Source organism: Pseudochaenichthys georgianus, chromosome 7 (assembly GCF_902827115.2).
Source record: "Pseudochaenichthys georgianus chromosome 7, fPseGeo1.2, whole genome shotgun sequence".
Taxonomy (NCBI): Eukaryota; Metazoa; Chordata; class Actinopteri; order Perciformes; family Channichthyidae; genus Pseudochaenichthys; species Pseudochaenichthys georgianus.
Window position 1 is genome coordinate 8,865,581 of NC_047509.1, and position 26,132 is coordinate 8,891,712.

Below are 26,132 nucleotides of genomic sequence, written 5' to 3' on the forward strand. Positions count from 1 at the left end.
ACTTTTTTATTGTGCATTATTTTTACTCCTAACTGTATCTGCTGCAAATATATCTTACCCACAGTAATATCATTTGAGGTTAAAGGTTCTCTTTTGAACTTTGCTGGGACTGAGCCACATTTATGTTGGTACAAGCCACAGTTTCTGCATCATGTAGACTTTATCTAGCTGTGACTCAGACCTTTTGTTTGAGGACTTTTCAACAGGGCCACATGTTTTTCTCTTCTTACCATTTGCTTGAGTTGGAGGATAATTTAATGAACTTCAATTGTAAACTACATATTTCACATGAATGTAACATTACTGATATGCATTGTGTGTCTTAAAAAAATATACATAGTGATTGTTAAAAGTGGGAATTAAAATATTGAATATGATGCCCATTACTGCTGCAATGCTTCATACTTCACAGTACAACTGGGTTGATGAAGATGATTAGTCGTAATGTATTTAGAGGCTGATATACATGTACTCTTAGAGGAATAATGTGGTCTTTTTTTTAAATCCAAATGCAATTTCTTTAGAGATAAACATAGTAAGACACTTTGTAATTTCTGCTTAAAATCCTGGCATTCATTGGGTACTTTTTTGGAAGACTGGAAGCACCTACACTGAAACAGAGACGCACATTAGACTAATGTCTGTGTTGGCTTAAATAAAAAGCCATGGCTGTTAAGTTTATAAGAAATGAAATCAATGTAAAATCTTACAGGGTGCTTAAAAGTGTGAGTGATAAAACCTGCAAAATAGAAGCATAAAAAGCACAGGCACATTTCAAACAATACTTAAAATATTTTATTCTTCATACTACTAGTGTTTGGTACCCAATGGCATTCAGCCTAAAACACACAACTCAATCTTGTGATTTGATGATTATGGCTAAAGTTTCCTGAACGTGGCTTTGTCTGTAGATTATGTTCATGCATAAAAGACAAAAGTTGCATTGGTCTCAATTCCCCTTTGGATATTGTTAATTCACTGTGCAGGTCTTTAAGCCTCATACATTATTCCATATTTGTCGTTTTTACAGTCCAGTTAGAAGTGTAGTGCGTGGACAGTGTGTGGTGTAAACATAGGCACTCAAGTTGTTACCGGCCATTACGGTGGACCTCTTCAAAGTTTAATAACTTAAAACCTGTACACATGGCTCTATGGCCCTCTGACTGTTAAAGCACCGGGTCAGACCCCAAAACATTGAAAGATAAACAATTCCCCATATTATTCAAGAAAAACATTTATCCAGGTGCAACATGTAGCCAAAACCTTCTCAAATTCCTGAAACAGAAAGTTGGCAGATTAAAATACTTTATTTTTGTGGTTAAAAACAAGACGAACAACGGTCAGCCACGCTAGAGGACCCATGAAGCTGATGGAGAGGAAGTTGATTTGGATCATTAAAGTCTAATGGTGTTAAAAAAATTCTCCCTGAGCTATTTTGTCACGCAAATATAAACGGTTAAACTCTGAATAGTGTCCATCTCAAGTCATCTCAGACTCAAAGAACTGTATTTTGGCTCATCGCTTTGAGTTTAATTAGGAAATTAATACGTTTTCTATATGTATCCAGTTGAGTATGCTAGCGAGTTTAGCATGAATGCTATCTGTCGAGCTAACAAGTTAACATGCATCCATCTTTTTATTCTAAGCATTAAAGTACCATAATAGAGTATTGGTTTATTATTTAGAGAGACCTTTAATCCAATGTAATTAAGTACAGCTGAAGCTGGAGGGAGTCTGTTCATAGTGTTGTAAAAAGAAAATTGTTATTTGTTGCTGATGCTAGAAAAAGTCATCAAAGTGAGTTTCATCCTTGAGGATCACAAAGGTCTTAACAAAATATCATGGCATCAGTTAAATGCCAACACATCTCTAGCACAGGGCCGCTAGCGTGGTCAAAAACCCCAACACCTCGTAACTATTGCACATAACCTCCATCTTAGCTTTGCAGCCCAAAGGCAGGTGATTAAATAAAGTCCTTACCTGTGATTTCATAACATTTCAAAATGTGTGCATTCACAAACATGGCACATCCAGAAGTTACAAAATATCATTTAGAAAACACAAAACGGGTATAAAATTAAAAACAGTTGGTTCTGTGAATGTGCCGAGGGTTAAGTGTTCAATTGTTTTTAGGGGTAGGAGTGTAGACAAACCTTTATAAGGTGATAGTCTTTCGATTATCTACCTTGCTTTCTTGGACCCTAAGATCTTAGGTATTCCTAATTCCTTTCCTTGATTTGGCGAGCATCTTCTCCAAATGTCCAGTTCTGATGCTCTTCCCTCTGTCTTCTCACACCGTGGTGTTTTTAAAGTACAGTTACCCTGTAGTGGAATGCATCCCCGTTTTCTTTCTCTCTGCATATTTTCAGTCCATCCAGCAGTTGATAGTCCGTTGCAGATCTGCTCCTGCTGTCCCCTTCTTCCTCCATGTTTCACTTCTTCTACACCTCTATAGTCTTGAAGTATATCCTGGCGTATATGGAGTCCAGCTGGCTGTGCAGGGCGTGGAACGAGGGTCTCTTGGAGGGCTCTGCGCCCCAGCAGTCCATCATTATTCTGTAAATATTCTGCGGACAGCGGCTGGGACAGGGCAACCGAAATCCAGATGAGAGCAGATCCAATACTTCTTTGTTGTTTTTTCCTAATGAGAAATATAAAGTTGAGTTTGGGAGCTGACCAGTTTCTCAATCGTTTTCTTTTGCAGGCAGGGATATTTCACCACTACTAGGAAACATCAACTATGAAGTCAACATTACTTATTCAATATCTTGAAAGTACATGTTATGATAAAACTTGTTTTTATATAATAAGACTTGTGTTCCTCAATCTATATATTTCCAACATATGAAAATACCTAAACCAACAACGTGTGGATCCGCCTACGAGTAATTTTCTGACTTTCCGTTTGTGGTACTTAGCCCTAACTCTATTAAATCATACTGAGGACATACGTTTTTAAAAATAGTAAAACATATAACAGACACATGCATTTCCTAACATTCGGTCTATATGCTGTAAAATGTATTATCTCTTCGATTTACACACGGCATCTATTGCACGTCTGTCCGTCCTGGGAGAGGGATCCCTCCTCCGTTGCTCTCCCTGAGGTTTCTCCCATGTTCCCTTAAACTGTGGGTTTTCTCCGGAAGTTTTTCCTTGTACGATGTGAGGGTCTAAGGACAGAGGAGGGTCTAAGGACAGAGGGTGTCGTATTGTCATACTGATATTCTGAACAATCTGTGCTGTTGCATTTGCTGTAAAGTGTCTTTACTGTTGGCTATTTTTATTATATGTGCAGCACTTTGGCTCGACCAAACATCGTTTATAAATGTGCTATATAAATAAAACTTGATTTGATATAAAGATCTATTTTTTTTTTTAAAGTATCAGTTATTTCCTAAAATAGCTGGACACTGTAGTCTTTATCAAACAGGAGGAAATGGTGCATTTGTTGTAGACTATTTTGAGCTGAGGATTAATCGGCGTGTGGTTCGAGTGCTTGTGACAGCAGGACATGCGGGACTGAGTCAAAATAACGTGTGCGTGCGCGTGTGTGTGTGTGTGATGATTCAGGAACAAGTCACCCAGTAAAACAGTGTGGCCATTATAAAATAACCCCAAGAAAATATACCAACAAATATGAAAGCTCTTTTTAGGGTAATGTTTAAACCCTTTTGTAAAATAAAATGGTTTAATAGTGCATGGTATTTAGCGATTTAGAACAATGTTACATCTTCTCCCAACACTTTTCAATTTGTCCAAACAATGTTGTCTGTGTGTTTCAGCCCAAGCACATTCACTCTTATTTCTACCTTTTTTCCATACGATTTGTTGACAATGAGTAAGACACAGAATCAGCTTTTTGGATAACGTAAACTGCATTATCCAATGACATTATTCCATTGTATTAACTTGACAGAGTAATACTGGGAAGGGTGTAACCACCATTAGAAACAATAAATTGCACACTCACCATCACCCATTGTATAACAGGAAGTTGGGTATACTCTAAACCAGTGGTACTCAACTGGTGGGTCGCGACCCGTTTCGAGATGGGTGAGTCTTTTTGGGGGAAAAAGTCAAACTTTTATTTTGAAGGCCCGATTTTCTAGCGCTGTGCATGCAGTCGGCGTTGGACTGAAAGCACCGGAGACCATAAACGGTTTTGAAAACTTCTGTCACATAGTGATCATCTTCTCAATAAAATATCTTTGCTGATGTTTTTTCGAGTCTTCTGGCCAATCAGAATCAAGATTGTTGCCGGAAGTCCCCACGGAGAATAACTTAGCGGTAGAACTCTTCTTTATACATCCATGGTTACAACTTCAGATAGAAATCAACACATAATGAAATATGACCCCTGGTCTGATGACTGACAGGTCACAGAACAATGGGAGCTATCGACCCTTACCCACAATTTAAAGTAATTCACACAGACTATCTCCTCTTTACTCTTCTCGCAGCAAGATGTCAGAACAAAGTGAAAAACAAACAATGGCATAACATATTATTAATATGTCGGGTAGCTAGTAATAGATTTATTTATTTTCTTCTCAGAGTGTACCAGAATGCATAGTTTATGTTAGTATTTCTTAAAATCTCCTGGGGGAGAATCCCCCCAGACCCCCCTGCTGGGGTTGGGTTTTCAGCATGTGTGCCTTTTTATATAGTTCAGCTTTGATTCCATCATCTCATTAAACCTTTTTTAAAAGCATACTTTAGTTCTGTGAAGGGATATAAGGGATATATGCATTGTACTTCACTTTTATTAATATTGTATGCTGAAAAGCGTATATTACAGCACGTTTTTTTGTTGAATAGATTTGAGTGCTTCAAAATGTTGGGTCGCGATGTATTGACCAAGTAAAAAGTGGGTCCCGAGGCCTGACCAGTTGAGAACCACTGGTCTAAACTACTGAGCCCAGTGTGTTAACCTCATTATTAACCAGTGGGAAGTAATTAAATAGCTGCAGTTCTCCATCAAATAATAAGACCGTACACTTCAGTATACCTTCATAGGGCATCTTCCCGCGGGACAGCATCTCGTACAGCAGCACCCCGAACGACCAGACATCTGATTTTACAGAGAACCGTTGGTAAATTGCCGCTTCAGGAGCCGTCCACCTCACCGGGATCTTTGTGTTTCGACTGGCTGTATACACACTGTCCTGTAGAGAGGAAGAGACAGTGAAAGGGTTACAGAATATATGAACTTGGACTTTAAATCCGCACCGTAGAGCCATTTCTGTTTTTTAAAGTCAAGACTTTCTTCATTCTCCATGAACAGTGGTTTGACTTGACTGAAAAACAGGAGACCATCAATTATCTGAGGACAAACTTCTTCTTGCATAAAAGATGCATTGTCTTTGTGTAACATGTTGGTTGAATAATTCACATTTCAAAACATCCGTATAGTCCCTATGTTTCCAAACAACCCAAGTAATGTTAACTCAAAACCTCTACCCGGCAAAAACATCCACACTGATGAATGAGGCAAAATAGGAAGATTGAGAGTAATACACAAATATTTCCCTCTTAGCCAGATCATAAAGTAACAAAACCTGTCTCATGATTCTACAGGGTGTCTTACTCTTTACCAGAGCACTGAGACCAGGGTTTCTTGTTTTTTGGGATTATTTCTGTTGTTTCTTGTTTTGTACGGTAACATTACCCAGCTGCTAGCAGAAGCCATGTTGCTAACAAAATATGAACAAGTACATCGATCTTCTTGTTAACATAAAAATCAAACAAACAGAAAATATGTTATTATTTTTGGAAACAAATGCAGAAAAATTAGAGTGGCACCGACATTAACACCGCTTGTTAAAGCCCCTGTCACACTGTCCCGAAATGGACACCCGATGGACACACGATAAGGGAAATGTTGGCCCGATGTTGCTACGATCACAGCCGAATTTGAACATTTCCTTTATCGTGTGTCCATCGGGTTGTTTTATTGCACAACAAAATCATGTAAACATATTATGTAAATAACCCAATTTGTGTTCTGTGAAACTAAAAAGGATATAATATATTATTTTGAAGGAGAGTTGACAGGAAGTTGTTGTTGCTATGGAAACAACATCATATCATTGAAAGTATATCTTCTACATATAAAGACGGATAAAGTAAAGAACAAAGTCTGAAGATAGTACTGTAACATAATTGTTTTTGGTACTTTCATTGCAGTTGTATGTCTTAAATGTAATGTAAATGTTGCCTTCGTGTGTGGTTCGGGGCCATCTTCGTGCGAAATTCACAATTCCATATTCGTGTGTCCATCGGGTGTCAATTTCGGGACAGTGTGACAGGGGCTTAAAGGAAGGGAAATAATGTTATATTTCTGCTCTAAAAAGTTATTTCTTCGCTGATTTGAAGTATTTCCATGTCCTGGAAGCTCTGTATGAATAAAACATCTTTGTCTTATTACACAGACACAGGGGGAATTATGCAGACTTGAGTGCTGTTTCATTAAACTGGACAGATGGAAGGAGGAAGGAGTTTTGCATGAAGTATAAATGAGTTTGTACGGAAACAACAAAGCACATTATACATATTTAAAAAAAGAACACGGATAAAGAATTATTCTAAGCGTTATTCTAAAATAAGAAACCGTTCTTGACCATTGAAACAACCAGATAACCTATTTCTATCATACTATGTGTTCATGCTATGTCTTCCTCTCTTAATGTCAAACACACACACTCCCTGCTCACCTTAATGATCCGAGCTAGTCCGAAGTCGGCCACCTTGCAGACCAGGTCGTCTCCCACCAGGACGTTTCTGGCAGCGAGGTCTCTGTGGACGATGTTCCTGTCCTCCAGGTACGCCATGCCCTCTGCGATCTGACTGCCCATGTAGATCAGGTGAGCTGATGTCAGCACCTGGCCTTCAGCAGCTACACACACACACACACACACACACACAGTCAGCTGAACTATTGAACAGGATGGATTGACAATGAAATGGCAGTAAAATTAGATATGATTGGCATTGATATTTGTTCCCTATTGAACTCGATTTCATAGTCAACTTTTCTGAAAAAAAATCTACTTAAAGTCTTAAAAGATAAGTTAAAATGTATTAATACATATTATTGTCTCAATGTATATAGTAATGACGTACTGTTATGTATGTAGTACACAAAGTCAAAGTGACAAGACAACTACATTTGCTTTAACGTATCATAAAGTACATTATTGCACTATGGCTGTAGAATAAGGACTTCATTGGCATTGCCCTGTTAAATTTGATGTTATAGGGACACACACAATCAAACTTGGATTCTCGGTTCGAATGCACACACACACACACACACACACACACACACACACACACACACACACACACACACACACACACACACACACACACACACACACACACACACACACACACACACACACACACACACACACACACACACACACACACACACACACACACACACACACACACACACACACACACACACACACACACACACACAACCACACACACACACACACACACACACACACACACACACACACACACACACACACACACACACACACACACACACACACACAGCTATGAAGGTACAATACCTTCCCCAGTTAGCAAGATATCCTGTAATCAAGTACCACATTCATGATACATTTGCTCCATGTTGTTTTGATGTGTGTGCAGAGAAGCAGAAGAGGAACTCCTGTTGGCAATGATCCGCTGCAGCGCTAAACTGTGTACCAAAGGATGTGATTTGAAACTGTTCGTTGCCGTTTACACACGTGACGATGGAAGATCCTCTTTTGCATGAATGGGGAGGAAATGTGATTACTGACAAACTGCTGATTTACGGCAGAGTAACGACTTTACGGCAGCATGTTAAACACATTGTACTAGATTTTTAATGAAGCATTCATTTGTCTATTGTTGTGTGGCAGGTTTTATAGAAGCATGAAGTGTTACTGCCGCAGCCATGACCCTCCGCCTGAAGAAGACAACTGGAATGAGTGATATCCGAGTCAAACCGCTCACACTTTGCTCACCAAGACTCCCTTCGATTAAAGCCTTTTGTAAAACGTCAGAACAATATTTCTGCTGAGCGGAGCTGCCAGCCGACAGACTAGAAGTCCATTTTCTTTGGATTCAAGGGGAGAGATTCATCCGTCACTTGGCCTAGATACCGCTTCAGAGAGCATTTCAAAAAGTGTCTGAGGTAAGGGCTAAATTAGCTTCCCATTTGAAACCTCTTTACGTAATAAAGCAGCTGTGGGGCCTCCTCTCGTAGGAAGCAGTTGTGTGGCCTGAGTTAGAAACAGGAAATAAAGCAATCTCAACTTACTGGAAAAGCTCAGGTATGGGTGTGGATATTCTTCATGGTGGAAAAGTGCATTCACTCTGGTATTCTACTTAGTACCTCAGAATTGTACTCAAATCTTTAGCTACTTTAAACTTCTCTCTTCGTCTTAGAGGAAAACATATTTTTACTAGACTATATTTATATGACCGCTTTAGTTTCTTGGAAGATTTGTTAATGAATAAAAACTACAAATCAACTAAGGAATTATGAACCATTACCAATCATTACAAAACATTTGTATAATTTTAGATGTACTTACTAAGCAGTATTTCAATGACTTGTCTTGCAACAGCAGCAACATTGAAGCAATTAATAATTATCCTCGATTATATAATAAATATATATATTCTGAAATAAGTACTTTATTCTTTTGGTATTTTAAGTACATTTTGATCCCAATATTTTGAACACATGACTTTTCCATTCTACAGTACATTACTACACTGTGGTTCGAGTACTTTTCCTTAAGTAACAGATTGGATTACTTCTTTCAGCACTGGATATGCATCTGCTTGTTTGTTTGTTTGTTTGTTTGTTTGTTTGTTTGTGTGACTTACAGGCGAGGTAGGACTTGAGGCTCCCCTTGTTCATGAGCTCGGTCACGATGTAGACGGGCTCTCCTCTGGAGCACATGGCCAGCAGCTGGATCAGCTTCGGGTGGTGCAGGCTCTTCAGCGCCTGGACCTCCTTCACAAACTCGTCCTGCTTCGTGTCCTCTGGAGGAGGGGAAACACAATTATTGGTAAATGAACTTTATATGATTATCAAATCAAGTTTTATTTATAAAGCACATTTAAAAGCGAGTTTTGGTCGAGCCAAAGTGCTGTACATGTAATAAAAACACATTACTACAATCACAATAAAAGACAATAAATTACAACAGATATATAAAAACACAGGGAAAAGTCAGGTGTCGTGCTCCGCTCTGACTAGAAGGCCAGAGAGAAGTGTGTCCTTAGTGAGGATTTAAAAGCCCCTAGGGTCTGGGCCGACCTCACATGGAGGGGCAGAGTGTTCTAGAGCCTGGGGCCAGCAGCTGCGAAGGCTCGGTGCCCTCGGGTTTTGAGCCTGGTCTTGGGCCCCATCAGCAGCAGCTGGTCAGCCGACCTTAAAGCTCTGGCTGGGGTGTAGCGATGGAGGAGTTCGGCTATAGGCAGGAGCCAGCCCATTTAGTGCTTTAAATACAAATAAAAGGATTTTAAAATCAATTCTGAACCGGACTGGAAGCCAGTGCAGTGAGGTTGTCATTTTGTTAACTGGTGTCCATGATTGACTCATTTCAGTTTTTAAAATGTTGTTAAGATCTCCAACTAACCTTTTATTATTCCTACAAAAACTATTTTAAGCAGCTTTGCTTTTACTCTTCAAGTAACCTTTACCTCCCAATATCTCTTTCTGCCATTTGTTATCAACATTGCTCTCCGTCACACGTTTGTGTGCATCCTGTTTATCCCTTCATCCGTCTATATTTATCTCTAGCCTACTAATATACAATTTCCATAGATGACCAACCAGGTAGAGTGATTGTGTTGCGCTAATTGCTCTGTTATTTAAGACAGAAAAGGATAAATGCTCCCATAAAACCCACAAACGATCAAATATCAAGGTCCATTGTGTTGTTTGTTCAGCCCGACACGGCGTTGTAGCGTGAGCCAACACCAGGAGGAAACGCTGGTGTGTCACTGCCCTCTCTGGTGCAGTTAGGCAAGGTGTTAAGGATTGAAAGAAAGGACAGAAGCCATTCTTCGTTTTCAGTATCAATTTCCTTTCTGCAGGTGGGGTGTTCAGGAGTGGGTAAACAGGAGGCCAGCAAACACACACTTTTCAGGAGGTGTTTGATAACTCTTTAATGGCTGCCATCTGCAAGTAGCACCCTGTACGTTTTCGACCTCTACTTATGGAGCCGATTTGTTACGATTCTGTTCCCCTTTTGTTTTTAACTGTACACATTTCTGCCCACGGTGTTCCACTGATGTCCAAGTGGCCGGTGTTACTTTGTGTACGGTTTGATGCATAAAGGAAGATTGCAGGATGGCAGACATCGATGTAAGTAATGCTGTTGGCATCATCTTCCTCATAAAACAATTGCAAAGCAGTTCAAATTGTCTTCGATCATCAGAGATATGTATAGGTATATACATATTTGCTTTTGTATTTGGGATTGTGGGAAACGGTATTACGATGTCTCCGTCTGTACACACAAACTGAAAGATTGACAATAAAGTTGACTTTGACTAAAGTGATCGTCAGTCACATGCTTCCTTATTCCTACCTTGTTTCAGCGTCTTGATGGCCACCTTCTTGTTCTCAGTGGTCCACAGAGCCTCCCACACCTCTCCAAAGTGCCCCTCTCCCAGCTTCTTGTGCAGCCTGAACTCCTCTCGAGGCCTCTCCCACGGCTCCATGTCGAACAGCTCGCGCTGCACAGAGACCACAGGGTGAGTCCAGACCACTTACACTCAGAACTGTCTACAGCAAGGATGCTCTGTGCATTTTAAATATCGTTTGATTCATCCGTTTTGAAAGAAGTGCCCACTCTGCACATTACAAGGTGCTGAGACACAGACCTGGACTGTGAATGATGAGCTGCTTGGTCACATAACGTACATGATCCCTGGTGACATGAGCCCTGATGCTGCCGAGTAATGAAACCAGCGTTGAAATGTGATAATGGGTCAGAGCGGAAATATGCTTTTGATTCATTAAATGACATCTGGGCACGTTGCCGTTAACTTTCATTGATGTTGTGATATCTGATGTACTTTCCTGAATGCTGGTCTCTATAAATCAACATGGCTGGAAACACGAGAGCCTGGGTTTATCTTTTCCTGATGCAAACATATTTTATTGCCTGTCAAAATGTCCTTATTTTCTTTCAATCAACTTTTGTTTGTTTTTATTATGCCTCCTGTAGCACCTTGGGATTGCTGTGAGAAATGAAAGGTGCTTTATAAATCGAATTTATTATTATTTGAAAAAGATTTTTTTTTAAAAGCCAGACGAAAAAAACCGTTTCATATTTGCTAATATTGTCTTCCATTTATTTTTTCTTACCTTGTTAAAAGTCTCAAGTTTCTTCATTCTTTTCAGACCAATTTAAATATTGACGATGATATTAGAGATAAGTAGCACGATGCAAGGCAAGTGAACAAATAAATGGGCGGAAAAAAAGGCGATTTTATGACAAATGTATTGTCAGTAAAAATCAGGTGCGACAAAACATTATGCTCTTAATATCAAGTGCTTTGATCAAAATGAAATGAACAAATCAATGAAATGATTGATAGACAAAAAAATAAATGGAACAATATTAAGCATTATAAATCAAAGTGTTAATCAGGTGATACAAAGGCTTGATTAGAACCAGTCAAACAAGTTAGTAGCCGTTGAATACTCTGACACACAAAACACACACACACAAAACAAACACTCAACATAAAATTATTCTGACTTATTCTTCCATTTTCAAATCTGACATGAGTGTGTCATAAATCATGTTAACTAATAACAAAAACCAAATTGCTATACTTTCGTTTCATCCCACTTCATTTAGCATGGTGACATAATCTCAGTAATGGCTTCAGGTTTGAGAAATCTACCCACTTGTTCTCTCGCAGTGAGTCAGACAGTTTATTGGGCGTTTTAAACGGCAGGATAAATCTGCTTTTAGCCAGACGTCTCCTTAAAACAAGCCGGGCCACAAACCACGCTTTATCAGTTGTTATTGACCAAGTCTCTTAGCCATGTAATTAACAAAAACAAAAGGCGTGCCAAATCAATAACAAGTGATTGAAAGCCCCATTAGCGTCTCTTTTTACTGGGAAAACTTCTAACTGATGGAGCGGGGAGTCTCATCTTCTAAAGCAGATTGTTCTTGTGTTTGAAGCCTAAATGATGAGTGGAGCACGGCGGCTGTCTGTGACACTGACTTAATATAAATGAGGATATTTTTGGATATTGTTACTATGCAAGGACAAGTACTTGAAGTGGTTACCCTACTTACTCATCACTGTACCCTGTATGCCAAGGCAGGTTTGCCATCACTTACTGTAAAGAGGCTCAGTCATTGGTACACGTTTATTTATAAAGCTTTGTTGGGTAAACTCCCGTATTACATCTGTTCCCTGATAACACAGAGAGTTGCAAGCAGCTATTGTCTGAGGTCACATGATGTAGTCTTGTTAGATGTGCCAAGAGCAAGGACTGTCTTAGGTAAGACAGCTTTTATGTGCGCAGCTCCACTTGCTTGGAACAATCTTCAGCAAGAATTGAAACTGAGCAATCTCATTCCTCTGCATGTTTTTAAAGCTAGGCTAAATGAAATGCTCGTTGATACTATGGGCACTTGTAAATGTCTATAACTATGTATCCTGTAAATATAATGTATAATGTCCTTTATTGTTTTATGTTTCATGTGGAACCTATATGCTGCAGGTCTCCCTTGAAAAAGAGATCTATGATCTCAATGGGACCAATCTGGTTAAATAAAGGTTTGAAATGAAATGAAAAATTAGGAAATACTTCAAAAAGCTCTTTGGAAAAAACAAACAACTGAGTCTATTTATAATTACATACTCAAGATTCAAATCTTAACAAAAACATGAAAGCTGGGAACCTCAGGCTGCCAGATAAGTTAGGAAGAGCTGTTGTGTTCTCAATGTATTTCCTGCTCACAGTTTGAAACCCCATTGTGAATGTGTTTAATTAAAAAAAGATTACTTGTATTAAAATGTTAAAAATATAATAGCTTGATTAGCTGCATCCATGTCTTGAAAGGCCAATGGGACGCTTACAAATCAAAAGATACATTCACTAGTAGATGATTACAACTTTTACTGATTATAAAATATAATTAAGCGTATAAAACGTTATGAAAAAGGCAAAATAAAAACTATTAGAGTAGTAGTATGTCAGTAGACGATCACAACTTTTACTGGTAATAAGGTATGAAATGAAAAGGCAAAAGAAAAACTACGAGTAGTTTTGTCAATGTCAGTGTTTTACTCTGCATTAATGAAAGCAAATAGTTGAATCTGTGTGTGTGTGTGTGTGTGTGTGTGTGTGTGTGTGTGTGTGTGTGTGTGTGTGTGTGTGTGTGTGTTGTGTTTGAGGTTTCTGATCCCGAGGAAATACTGAATCAACGTCCCGAACACTACGTGACGCTCGTCTGTAAAACGGGACGCAGCCTTCCTTAATCCTTCAGCGTCATTCTATATTTGTAATTTGATGACTTGCTGTTTTAAAAACGGATGGTTCCTCTGTTTGCAGTGAAACATCTCCAGATACTGAGACCTCGTCTGCTCCCGCCGGGCTGAAACTGATGAGCCATGGATAAAGAATTCATCTCTCTGGGGGTTTCATGTAAGCTGCTGTGCAGAGATAGCTTGCATAATTACAGCCTGCCACGTGATTCTATTTCTAAAACTGTTCCAAATATGTTTGCCTCTTGGTATTAATTCATGCACACAAAGACAGCACTCCTCAAATCCCTGCTGCAGAGCAACAATAGCACGATGAGTTCAGGGTCTTTGTTGCACTTTGGTTCAGATTCCTACTTGCAGAATTAGAAGAGATACTGGAAATTAAAACTGGAGGTTTAGCTGCCGGAAATTTGACTTTTATCTTTTGAATTATCACTGGAAACTGTTATGAGCCATGAGTGGCTGCTGGCTTTGAGAAATACTACAAAAGCAGTTCTACGAGAGCTAATCCAGTTTAGTTTTAGGCTAAATGTCTCCTACCCAAGAAATAATCATCGACTTCAGGCGAAAGCCACAGCCCAAATCACCTCTATCTATCTCCGGCAAACTCATTTCCACCACAGAATCACTCAAATGTCTTGGGCACTCACATAAGCAATATCCTCAAATGGAAGACCAACACAGACCACATCTACAAAAAAGCCAACCAAAGGCTATTCTTTCTGCGGCAGCTCAAGAAATACAGAGTGAGGAAACATCTCCTAATCCAGTTCTACACAGCCATCATCCAAAGCATCCTCACTTCATCCATCACCGTCTGGTACAGCAGTTCAGACAACCTCTCCCGGAATAAACTTCAACGTATCATCAATAAAGCATCAAAAATCACCGGCAGTCCCCTTCCATCACTCGAATCACTTCACCACCAACGAACTGTCACAAGGGCAAAGAAAATCATTTCTGACCCCTCCCACCCAGGTCACCATGTCTTCCAACTTCTGCCCTCAGGGAGGCGCTACATGTCACTGTCCGCCAAAACCGCTCGCTTCAAAAACAGCTTCTTCCCCTTTGCAATACGGACACTAATTGGACTCTAAATAACCCCAATGAACAATAACAATCCACCACACCTTGAACTTTATGTCATGATATGTCTTTGCCCTGTGCTGCGTGTTGCACTTTTTATTGTCTGTTTATTGTATGGAACAAGCTGTAATACTCTGCACTGAACACGAATTCCACCAGCCTGGCTGTGTGGTCATTAAAGATTCTAATCTAATCTAACATATAATGTGAGGTGCAGAAGAAAATTAAGGCAATGAACTATTATGTTTTTCACTGGTGTTCTTTGACATACGCCTCATTTCGACAAACTATGATATACTATGGTTTTTTTTCCTGATATGTTCGACATACTTTACCTTAATTTTTTTATTGGATTCTACTCTGCAATAACCGTGTCTGTTTATTGTATTTACATTCTGTACAATGTCGTTTTTCCTGAAAATATATGTTTTTTGACAAATTCAACTTTTTTTACCACACTGTCGGGATTTTCGGGATTACTATACTAATAGTTTTTCTGATATTTTTCTACGAACAATACTATGACTTCCTTTGGACATACTAGACGAGGCAGTTTTTTCTGATATTTTTGACACTATTTAATGTGTTGTTTTTTCTTTGCATATTTTCGACAGACTACACCATGTTGTTTCCTCTAATGTGGTTTTTTCCCCAACATACTATACTACTGTATGACTTACTGTACCTTTAGAGAATATTTCTTCTCTCTTCCTAAGTGTCAAATAATAATTCTTCCGTACTCCTAAGATATTTAACCTTAATTGCCTGCTGACGTTTTACGACCAAACCCTGGCTCCGTTATCTCTCTTAAGGAATGGGAGGCTCCAGCGATCGCGATACACCAGTTCAACTCTCGGTCACAAAATGGTTTATCGCTGTGGGAACGCTGGCTTTTAAACACCACTGACAAGTGATTGAGTATTTCTAGTCGGGGGATAATCTCGTCAAGCTCCACAGATGTTTACGCCTCCCCCAATATGCTGATTAGCTCTCTGTAAACTAGTTAAAAGGTCTATCGAGAGATAGGCTGATCAGAATCGACATGACAACCCGTCCGTGCAGTCAGAACCTTTTGATGTGAATTCTCCGGCCGTTTGACTTGTAATAAACTACCAGTGTTTGACATCAAAGCTCCAACTCTCCTCGTGTCTCTGAGTCCTGACTCTCCATTGTTCCCTTACAGTACCTACCATGACTTTACCAAAGCTTCTTTCCCTTACAAAAGTCTGCATTTCTTTTAGCTTTATAAACTTGGTAGCCGAATACTTATCCTACGTTACCACAATTTCAAGTCTTTTTTTTATTTACATATTTAACTTCCGTGACATTTTAACGATTGAGCGGTGGCCTTATACCATCCCTAAATGGTCCTCGATGTGAAGAGTGTTTGGTGAAAACTGCTGCTGCTGGAAATGAGGTGGTTAATGAAAACATTTAACCAGATCCTTCTGTGGAGCTGAGGAGAACTGCGGAGTCTGGAGAGGATGGTGTGTGTGTGTGTGTGTGTGTGTTGCTCACTACATATACACATCATTAGTGTTAGTATTGATTAGTGCGGCTTTAAGGTTACGGCCTGCTGAATGCATTATGTAAACGAGGGTCCTGACAGGAATAGAAAACAGTGTTTCTTTATGTCCTACCTGCTGTGCACACGGATCCTCGAGCGGCACTCCGAGGCTGCGAGGGTTCTTCTGGTAGTACGAGATGAGCTCTCCCAGAGTGCCGAAGGAAACTTTATCTGAGACGAAGTACGCCCCGATGAGGGAGCGCTGGATCCTGAAGTGGTACACCTTCCCCTCGCTGCGGGCTGCGAGAGGGAGGAGAGTTAGTGTGCACATGTAGTCAATGTTTTTATTGAACATAATTGCACTGAATTCCAAACGTACATACTGTCATTGAACTTTCACATTCAAAAATACAATTTCAATTCGCATCCACATGTTGAGGCGCAACGGGCAACTCAAAAATGTGTAGTCAATGTTTTAACACTCAAAGAATCACACTCAATCGTTTCAGTCTCTCACAACCAGAACATGTGTCTGGAAAGGACAGCAGGGATCAAGCAGAGCAGTTTCATCATCAGACAAACATTGATATTCAAATAGTTACCGCTTTAAAATGTGAATACATTTGTTTGGATTGATCTAGTTTACAAACATGACACCCATTGTTTTAAAGAACATTTCAGTTAAAGTATTACGGCTGTACTTCTGAACTGTTCCACATTGAAATTATACATAATCTCATGATTTGTTTTACTCCCCCTGGTTTATCTCACAATGCATGTGCAATCTTCTACATACTGTGTGTGTGTGTGTGTGTGTGTGTGTGTGTGTGTGTGTGTGTGTGTGTGTGTGTGTATATTTTACTGTGTTGTTTATCATACGGTTTTCAGTTGATTGGAAGCATTACAGTATTGCCCATGAAAACATTCCCTTGCAGAAAATCAAGTGTATCTCATCTTAAATATGTGAAACACATCTTTTATAGAACGGAGAGATCTGATAAAGACCAAATTATCTGTTATCTTGCCTCCGTTGCAAACACACAATTTATTATCCAAGATGACAAAGGTCTTTTTAAAACAAAAGGAAGGACGCTAAAGGGCGGCAGGGGGATTAATAAAGTATGTCTTCTTCTTTCCTCTTCTAAAGTCCAGATACACAGACATACAATATAAAGAATAGAAACACTTTGAGAGTAGTCCTCACAGAAAGCACAACCATTATTATTATTATACCCTCAAAGAAGAAGATGGCCGTGTTTATACGTTTGAGGTGGAGACAGTAAATCATACAGGAGTGTTTGCATCCGTGCAATGAAACAGAATTATTGAAGGTGTGGTGTTCTGCCTCCTCTCACACACAGACTACTGATGATGCATATTTCAGCAGGACTAGCACAGTGAACGTCTAACTGCAGCGTTTTCCCCCTGGGACCTGAAGGACCTTGAAAAAAGGAGAGGAAGGGGGAGAGGGGGGACGGTATAGAAGGAAGGAAGTGGACGGAGGGATGGGGAGGAAAGGGTGCAGAAACCAAAGGGAGAAATAGAAAAAGAGAGGAGAGGAATGAGCTGGAGGTGGTGCAGAGGACAGAGAGCGGTAACAGAGGCGTACAGTCGCAACTCTCTGGAGGTCCATTAGGGAATCTGCTGTGAGCTCATTCATAAAAAGTGGCGTTTGTTCCAAATGTAGGTCACTACAACTGAACAAAGACAGTAAATACTGCGGGCTAAATATACCAGCCAACACTTCACTTCACTATCTTCCCGAAGACACGGTCGTTTTTTTCTCCCAAAAATAAAAACTGCTCAAATTACTAACGAAAGAGTTCAACCTTTTGGTAATAACTCTTAGGGTAACTCTGGGATTACAAATAGTAACTACAATTTCAGAAATGTTACCAATATCGAGTGAGGACGCTGCAGATTAAAGTGCTTCAATTCATCTCTTGAAGGAAGATGAACAATCACTACAATTGCTGGGTCTTGGCAGGCTTTGATTGTCGAGTGTCTGACAGCATTGTGGAAAGGACTGAGACGGGGCGAAAAGGAAAAAGCATGGAGACAAGGCTGATTGTTATTCTTTGAGAAGTCTCGTTCACAAATCTAGGGTCCCATCTATATTGTTGAAGAAAGCCAAATATTCAAACATGACGGGGAAAATACTTTAGATATATTACGCTTTCGTTTAACACAAACCCTGACAACGCTGGCTCTCGTCTCTCCAACTCTCAATCACGTATTCAGCAAACGTGCCCATCAAGCTGGAGCCAGGTGATATGCTTAGCTTAGCATGAAGCGCTAATTCAGTGGGAAACATCAACTCCGTCTAAATCCAGAAAGATAAAGAAATACACTACAATGCTTTTAAAAAGGTGTCTAATTTCATTTTTAGGGTACTGTTATTCCCAACTGTCCAAACATAGCACTGGTCAGTCGCTGGCAAAGATAACCAGCAACAAATCCTCAAAACAGAGATGAGTGATTTGTTTTCAACACCAAATCCTCCAAGTTCAAACTGCAATCAGACGCTTTAGCGCCCATCGACCTCCAACACGGCGTCCTGATGCGAGATGTGACACCTCGCGCCCTCTATAGTGGGAGCAGAGGGAGGAAATCGAAGGGAGGGAGATTGACGCTGGCTGGAGACCTTGAGAGACAGAAGGGCGGTGGAGCTACAGTAGGGGGGTGATGGATGGAAGAGAGAAACAGAGGAGGCAGGAGGAGAGGAAATGCAGCGAGTGGAATCACACCAAAGCATGATACAGTGGCCGAGAGCTCAGAGCACTGCAGAAAACACACAGAAACACACACTTGGAAAGAACCCTGGAACCAAAGTAAGCCGACTCACGAAGGACAAACTTACAGAGGTATAGAAAGCAAACATCACTTTTCTGATAACGCGTTTCTGATATCACTGGCGGTTTTTCTGGGACCCGAGGAAAAAAGGTGTCTTCCAATTTCCTTATTTTTTTGTGATTTCCTATTTAGGGTTAAAAAAACATCTTGCAATTTAGACTTTTTTTATTTTATTTTATTTTAAAATGTCACAGTATGTCCACTGTAGAGGACCTCGGGACCACATTAGTTTGAAAAGACAGCCAAAATTAACAGATAGACTATGTGACGTATTATGGTTATAGAGTGATATGAATACAATAATACTTTCACCTTTGTTTAAAACATGAATAAGTAATTGGTCTGAACATTGCTGTTTATTTGGTCACTAAAAAAACTAGCTTGTTTTTTGGTGAATCTTTCCAGAACTTCAAAGACTTTGTAGTCAATGTACTGGAAAGCACCTCATTGACTCCAGTCGGCACGGGCTGTAGGGTCATCTCGACTAGTTTTATGGATGGATTTTATCCATTTGACCTGCTCACAGAAACAAACATTCCTGAGGCAACTCTCATTTGTCATGGCTCCACTTAAAATAAAAACAACAATAAGACATACGTGCTACTCTTGGCCCACAGGGGGCCATGTCTTTCCAGCTCGTCCCTATCTGTCTCTATGTATCTATCTGTGTGCTCATGGAGCCTCCTGCATCTTTCCCCCCCTTCTTCTCTTCTATCCCAGGTGTGAAAGCCTCGTCTCTCTCGTCATCTGAGAGCTCAAAATCTGAATCTCCCTGAACTATCTGGTACAGAAAATGTCTGCTTCAGTTCCGTCTCCTGCAACTATATTGAGTCATAAAGTCCATGAAGACGGTCCTGACGTCCACTAGGATGGACATTTATAAAAGGGCTGTTATTTGAGAACTTGAATTATTTAATTGCTTTCAGAACTAATTATATAGTTCCTCACATGTTATTAAACAAGAATATATATGATTTTCATGGTAAAAATTACAATAATTCAACAATATTTGACTTCTCCTCCTGCTTCTATAACATTTTGTTTTTGGTATGCCAGCCATTTTGGATGAAAAGAAAGAGGAACTTCCCAGCATGCAATTTTAACCAATGACATATCACTGGAAATACCAGGATGTCCTCTGTACAGCACACCAGAGACTGGTAGGGTAGCTCAAAAGAGTAAAAGGAGATGCATGTTGGGCTGGGTCCCAGGAGGCTAATTTAGCTTAATCTGATATCAGCTAACTAATGGTGACCATTGTTAGCTACTTCAGCTAAATGTTGCTCTTTAACAGACATAATACCTCTGCTATACAATTGCTATGCTAAATCATTAATATCTCAGACAGCGTGACATAAAGCTTCTGAGATATCTTACATTTCATGGAGTAAAATACAGAGTTTGATGTTTGCTTAATCAAAAACCTTTGTAATTGTGGTTTTCGACACTGAATTACTTTCACAGCAAGCTACACTACAGCTACAACAAACAACAAGGAATATGAATAATTGTGAGTATGAAGTCTGTTTTGAGTGTAACAAATACAAGAAGGAGAGCCAGAGTATGACAGAAAGAGGGAAAGGTCGGGTTTGTGGATGTGCCTCTTACCAGAGATGGTGTACTCGTCACTGTGACTCTCACTGATGCGAACCAGGAAGGAGCCATCTTTGTTTTGGGAAGCCAGCAGCAGCTTCTCAGCTTTCCCACGGTTTATGTTCCCGTAGTACCACCTGCACAGAGAAGACACAGAGGATGATGAGGGGGGGGAGGAAGAAAGATCGTGAGATGAATGTGTGATCGGATGTTTAACACGATGAAAAACACATCAATCGTGATGAATGGAAACAGAGTAACATGTGATCAAATCAATGAAGGAATATATGAATGAATTAAAAGGACCAAAGAAAAGAAGAACATGCACAACACACAAAAGCATAATGTGTGTGTGTGTGTGTCACACGCATTCTGTATATCACATTTTGAACATTGCAATCTGAAGATCACAGAGAAGAAGGTAAACATTACAGTCACACAGTTGAACCAACGGGCCGGGTCACTTATATTCAGCACAGTGTGGATGATAAGACATTTGTCCCAGAATAAATAACATAATACATGTTAGGCAGTTGAGTTTTACCTTAGTTGGCCTATTTTTAAATATAGTTATACATTGTGAAAGGTAACATAATTTGAAGGAATATTTATTTGCTTAAAAACATTCAAAAAGTAGTTTTGTTGTCTTGAGCACAGAGAACACATCAACAACAAATCAGCAGATTAATCCATTGGGAAATAATGAATTATTACAACCATTTAAAAGAACTAGCAACAATAAATAAATACTAGTTAATCATTATGGAGGATTAATAATGGTCTAACTCCAATATGATTGTACAAATATGAATGATAACTATATCCCATTAGAATGACTACAGGGTATATACACTCAAGGGACTATTTAAAGTACATTTCGCTGATAGAATATCATCAGTTTTACATGCAGGAGTTTTACTTGTACTAGAGTATTATTACTTTGTGGTACTAGTACTTTTAGTCAAGGATCAGAACACGTTCACCGATTAAACCCATCATACATGAAGTTAATATTTATTAGAAGGATTTAGTCAGAGTGTTTGAACGTGTTGTTTCAGTACGTGCACAGAAACCGACCTGTATTTACTCTAAGTTATCAGGAGGGCGTGTCCGACTTCATGCTCAAGTTTCACCGACAGTAACTACAAGCAGCAACTTCAGAAACAAAGAGATCCTTGAATAAAACACTACAGAAATATTGTTCTCGATGCTATGGATTAAAATGGAAAAGGTGAAAATTACTGTGAAGATAAACTCAAGCAGCAGCTGTGCACCGTGATAAGATGTATTGTCATGAAATCATGTCATATTTAATTGTATGATCATTAGGGAGGGTGGCTTTTGTGCCGTTGTTTGAAATTGCATGATACCAGGAGAGTGGCTTGTAATTCCATAAATAAATAGGGTGGAGATATTATTACGAGAAGCTCGGAGTACATTAGGTGTGACTAGAAACTGAGCTTATCTTCTTAAAGGAATCTTACAGTGATAAAACATGACTACTAAAAAGGTGCTTTGATCTTTAGATTCTATAGAGTGGCGAAGTCACGCCCATCTACTTCCGCCCCATGGGACCTTATTTCTGAAAAATAATGTATTGAAGTCAATGGAGAGAAAACGTATCTTTCGATCCCGTTTGAATTGTGCCATGAATTACACATATGATGTTTGTCAATCTTAAAAAATTATTTCCATGTCAAAAAAGTCACAGTTTGTCTTAAAACTGTTGAAATATAAGACTATGAAAAATACGCAACTGGAAAGACTACAAATCCCAGAGTCGCGTACATTAACGTTACACTCGTGTTACTCACTGAAACCTTGTACCTTGGTCCCGCATGCTGGCTCTTACGGAACCGACTAACTCCCCTTGTGTGTACAGCTCTCAACATCTCCAGACTTGTAGTGATTTTCACCTCTTTTAATACTTTTCACTTCATTCTGAAAGAAAGAGGTGAAATGTGCCAACGTGACGGCCATCTTGGTATTGGTGACGTGTGCAAGACCAGAGATGTAGTTCATTGAGAGCTTCACACAAAAAAATGTGTTACTTCACAGTTTTATGACACATTTTAATTGTTTTGACTTGCAAAATTATCTTTTAAATTGACAAACATCATATGTGTAATTCGTTGCACAATTCAAACGGGATCAAAAGATCATCGTTCTCTCTCCATCGACTTCAATACATGATTTTTCCTAAATAAGGTCCCATGGAGGTCCACCGGAAGGGGAGGGACTTCGCCACTCTATTAAAAGAAACTAGCACACCTTTGTCTTATTTATAGTTTCCGTCAGGCTCAGATGTTCCTCATTGTGTCAGTTTGAAGCTTCATTATGAAGGAATACATTATGTTATGCTTTGGTGTTGTGTTGTGTTCAAAGGCGGCCTACAGTATTAAGCACATTTTCAGGGTCAAATTTGTATTTAGTGCCTCTACTGTGACATGTATGAACGTTCAAAAAGCTCTTTATTTTCCTCATACTGCCTCTTTTCACCCTCTGTCTGAAACCAGAGACCAGTCTGCTGTGATTGGCTAGCTGGCCTTTAGCGGGACATCACCTACGATGTGTTAAAGTGATAGCCAATTGAAGTGTGGGTGTTACGTAATGATGTCATCATGTCACGTAAATAAACAAAGGACTCCAATGTAGGTGTTCAGGCACGGGAGAGTGTGGAGAGAAACTTTGGGATGTTAGCCTTTGCAGACATGCACAGAAACTTATAAAACACACTACTAACTCTTACTACTTTTAAATCCAGGCTGAAGACTTTTCTTTTTGTCGCTGCTTTTAATTGAACTATTCACATCTTAAACTGCACTGTAACTTTTATCCATGTATTTTTTCTTTTAATGTTTATTTTATTAGCTTTTCTTTTTAATGACTGATTTTAAATGCCATTTTCTTAATGTCTTTAATTTTTTGTAAAGCACTTTGAATTGCCTTGTGTTGAAAAGTAATATATAAATAAACTTGCCTTGCCTTGCCTAACTGGAAAGGGAAAACCCCCAAAAGCATAATAGGGCCCCTTTGGGGACAGTGGGACATGTGAGGATCACTGAGGGATCTGCAGCATGAAAACAGACAGGGGGTAAAACTTGGAGGTCGGCTCTGTGAAACATGAAGAGTCTCTGAATAATGGACGACCTGCAGCCTCTCAGCTGCTGGCTCATCACATGGTTTTACCTCCAGAGATCTGGTGATGCCAGGAGGCTTCAAGAAAGACTGGGCGATGTGACTCAAATCTAATATTGCAATATTTTTGACCAAATGCCTGCCTTGATTGCGATGGTAGTGTAGAATTGACCGCTGGGGCCTTCACAAACAGTTTTACACAACGAGAACTAAGATAGTAAATCATCATTATTTTGAATATTATTAATAAGTAGGTTAAGGCAAATAATAAAAACAGCATTGTAACTTAAGAAAATGCATTAAAAGTTTTTTGTTTGGTATAAAACCAGCCGTTTGAATAAGTTAACTTGGGCTTTGGGAAAATTGGTTTTAAACTCATGAATCAAATAATTTATCAAGAAATTAATTAACAGAGTAGTTGCTAATACAATAGCTCAATTGGTTTCCTTCCAATTGCTGTTTTTGTCCATATAAAAAACTAACAAAAAGAGATGGTGAACCAGTGGATTCTTCCCATTTTTGTAAAAAACAAAACAACGATTAAATCAGTGGAGTATTGTTGCATATTAATATATTGATCCTCTACTAAACAGTAAAGAAAATGAGCCAAATGGAGATTGGTTGATTGACCATTTAAGATATAGTTTCAGCTATAAATATATTTTAATATAACAATTGGACTATTAGAAAAAGGCCTTTATAAGTAAAATCAAGTCCAATAACAGAACGTTTGCCACAATAGATCAGGTGTAATCGAACCCTGACATTACATTGATCATTTTTGTGACTGAACCAGTTCATGACTACATTTCCTGCATGGAAGCAGGAGGGCAACCCTCGGTCAGCAGGGTGACTCAGTTATCAGAATAAAAACAGGTGTACAGTATATGGTCATTTTGAATATTTGAACCTTCTGTGCCTTTAAATGTATATCAAACACATGCGAATTTGACAGATCCTGACACATTCAGAAATGCCACATAAACATCAGTTCTCAGCGAGATCAGATGAGACTGAAGAACATTAGAGGATTATTTGTCAGACTCACTTGTGTTTGGCGAACTCGTCCTGCAGCAGAGCCACGTAGTTGGCTGGGATCAGTCCGGACTCCAGAGACCCGGTCAGCTTCTTAGCCAGCACGTACTCCCCCCGCTTCTCGATCACCGACAGCTTGTCACCCTCCTTCACCGTCAGCTCGTCGTCGCTGCGGGCCACGAAGTCGAAGAGCGCCGCGTAAAGCTGCACCTGCCGCTTCTTGGGCGACGGGACGCGGATGTCCCCGGACACGGTGCGGATCTCCGCCGTCTGCGCGGCCGGGTTGGCGATGACATGGTTGTTGTTGTTGGGGACGTTCGGGTAGCGGAAGTCCGGCCAAATGTAGTTCCAGAGCCGGCTACAACACGGCATGCAGGAGCGACAGCAGCCCTCCATCCCGGGACATGAAGCGGCGGCGGTTAGTCCAGGTTCTTCCGCTTGATGAGACGCTTCAGGCTTCCTCAGTCCTCTGAAACGACGTCCAGCCCGCCAGTCCTCCGGTTTCTCTCTCTTCCTCTGGCTCTAAACATAATGCCCCGCCAGCAATACTTGGGTAGACTGGCCGGAGGAACCGGTTTTTTCAGTTGAGATCATGGATCTGAGCTCCGCGCCTGCAGTGCGCACGGTGGCTGCGAGAATGCGGAAACGGCAATGGAGGGCATCCAAGTCGGATTGGTTCCCCGCGAGGAGTCGGCGGTGTGAGCAGAGAGCACCCGAGAATGAGAGCATGGCTCCCAAAACAAATATGTTAATCCATCTTAATCTTGTGGAAAAGATGAAACGGCTGCAGCAGCTGGTGCTCGGTGCAGGTGTTTAATCCACGAGAGGAGGAGAGGTGAATCAGCGGCAAGGTGCGTACAAAAAGTTTGGGTTTGGCGCTGCGCACACCTCCTGCTGCTCACACACCTGCGTACTGAGGGAGGAGGCTGCTGACAAACTGTGTGTGTGTGTGTGTGTGTGTGTGTGTGCGCGCGCTTTAGTGGGAGAGAATGTCATTTTGGTTGAGTAAACGTTGGAGTCTGTGTTTGCTAAACAATTGTTCTTGCAGTATTAAATCTTTGGTCTATTATTAAAACACTTTCTGACATGTAAAACTCCATGACGGTATATTATTACTTGATGAAATAAATATATTTGCAACAATTCTGACAGTCACTTAATCCTTTTTAATGCTTTTCAAAATGATTTTCTTAGCTTTTTATGATGTTGTTTATTGAACGTTTATTTGGTTGCAGTTGGTTGGACAGATCAAGAGCAAACAAGAAGACAGCAGCTCTGTCACTTGTGATCCACATGCTGTTGTTTGACATTTTATAGACTAAACAGTCAATTGATATGCTCACCTGTAAACAGTATTTTTATTTCGAATACAAGT

General features: G+C 39.9%; 1 protein-coding gene and 1 long non-coding RNA gene across 2 annotated transcripts; one reads left to right on the forward strand and one right to left on the reverse strand.

Annotated features, from left to right (window-relative positions):
- Positions 1-805: 805 nt before the first annotated feature.
- On the reverse strand, positions 806-25,745 carry srms (src-related kinase lacking C-terminal regulatory tyrosine and N-terminal myristylation sites). Its single transcript, XM_034087094.1, has 8 exons — positions 24,771-25,745; positions 20,600-20,721; positions 16,272-16,438; positions 10,617-10,764; positions 8,902-9,060; positions 6,717-6,898; positions 5,012-5,168; positions 806-2,641 (listed from the first exon to the last, which is right to left on the reverse strand). Exons 1-8 carry the CDS (start codon positions 25,151-25,153, stop codon positions 2,442-2,444), a joined length of 1,518 nt encoding a protein of 505 aa, XP_033942985.1. The 5' UTR covers positions 25,154-25,745; the 3' UTR covers positions 806-2,441.
- Positions 10,319-15,738, forward strand: LOC117449420 (uncharacterized). Its single transcript, XR_004552483.1, has 3 exons — positions 10,319-10,390; positions 10,656-10,782; positions 13,613-15,738. It is a non-coding gene; the product is annotated as an uncharacterized lncRNA (long non-coding RNA).
- Positions 25,746-26,132: the final 387 nt, after the last annotated feature.

What these genes read in the sequence shown, in the direction of transcription:
- srms (XM_034087094.1), bottom strand. Translation starts at nt 25,153, where the DNA reads ATGGAGGGCTGCTGTCGCTCCTGCATGCCGTGTTGTAGCCGGCTCTGG. An exon ending in CATCAAGACGCTGAAACAAG is followed by an intron (nt 9,061 to 10,616) that starts GTAGGAATAAGG and finishes CCCCTCCTCCAG; the next exon opens with AGGACACGAAGCAGGACGAG. An exon ending in GACTAGCTCGGATCATTAAG is followed by an intron (nt 5,169 to 6,716) that starts GTGAGCAGGGAG and finishes TCCTCTCTACAG; the next exon opens with GACAGTGTGTATACAGCCAG.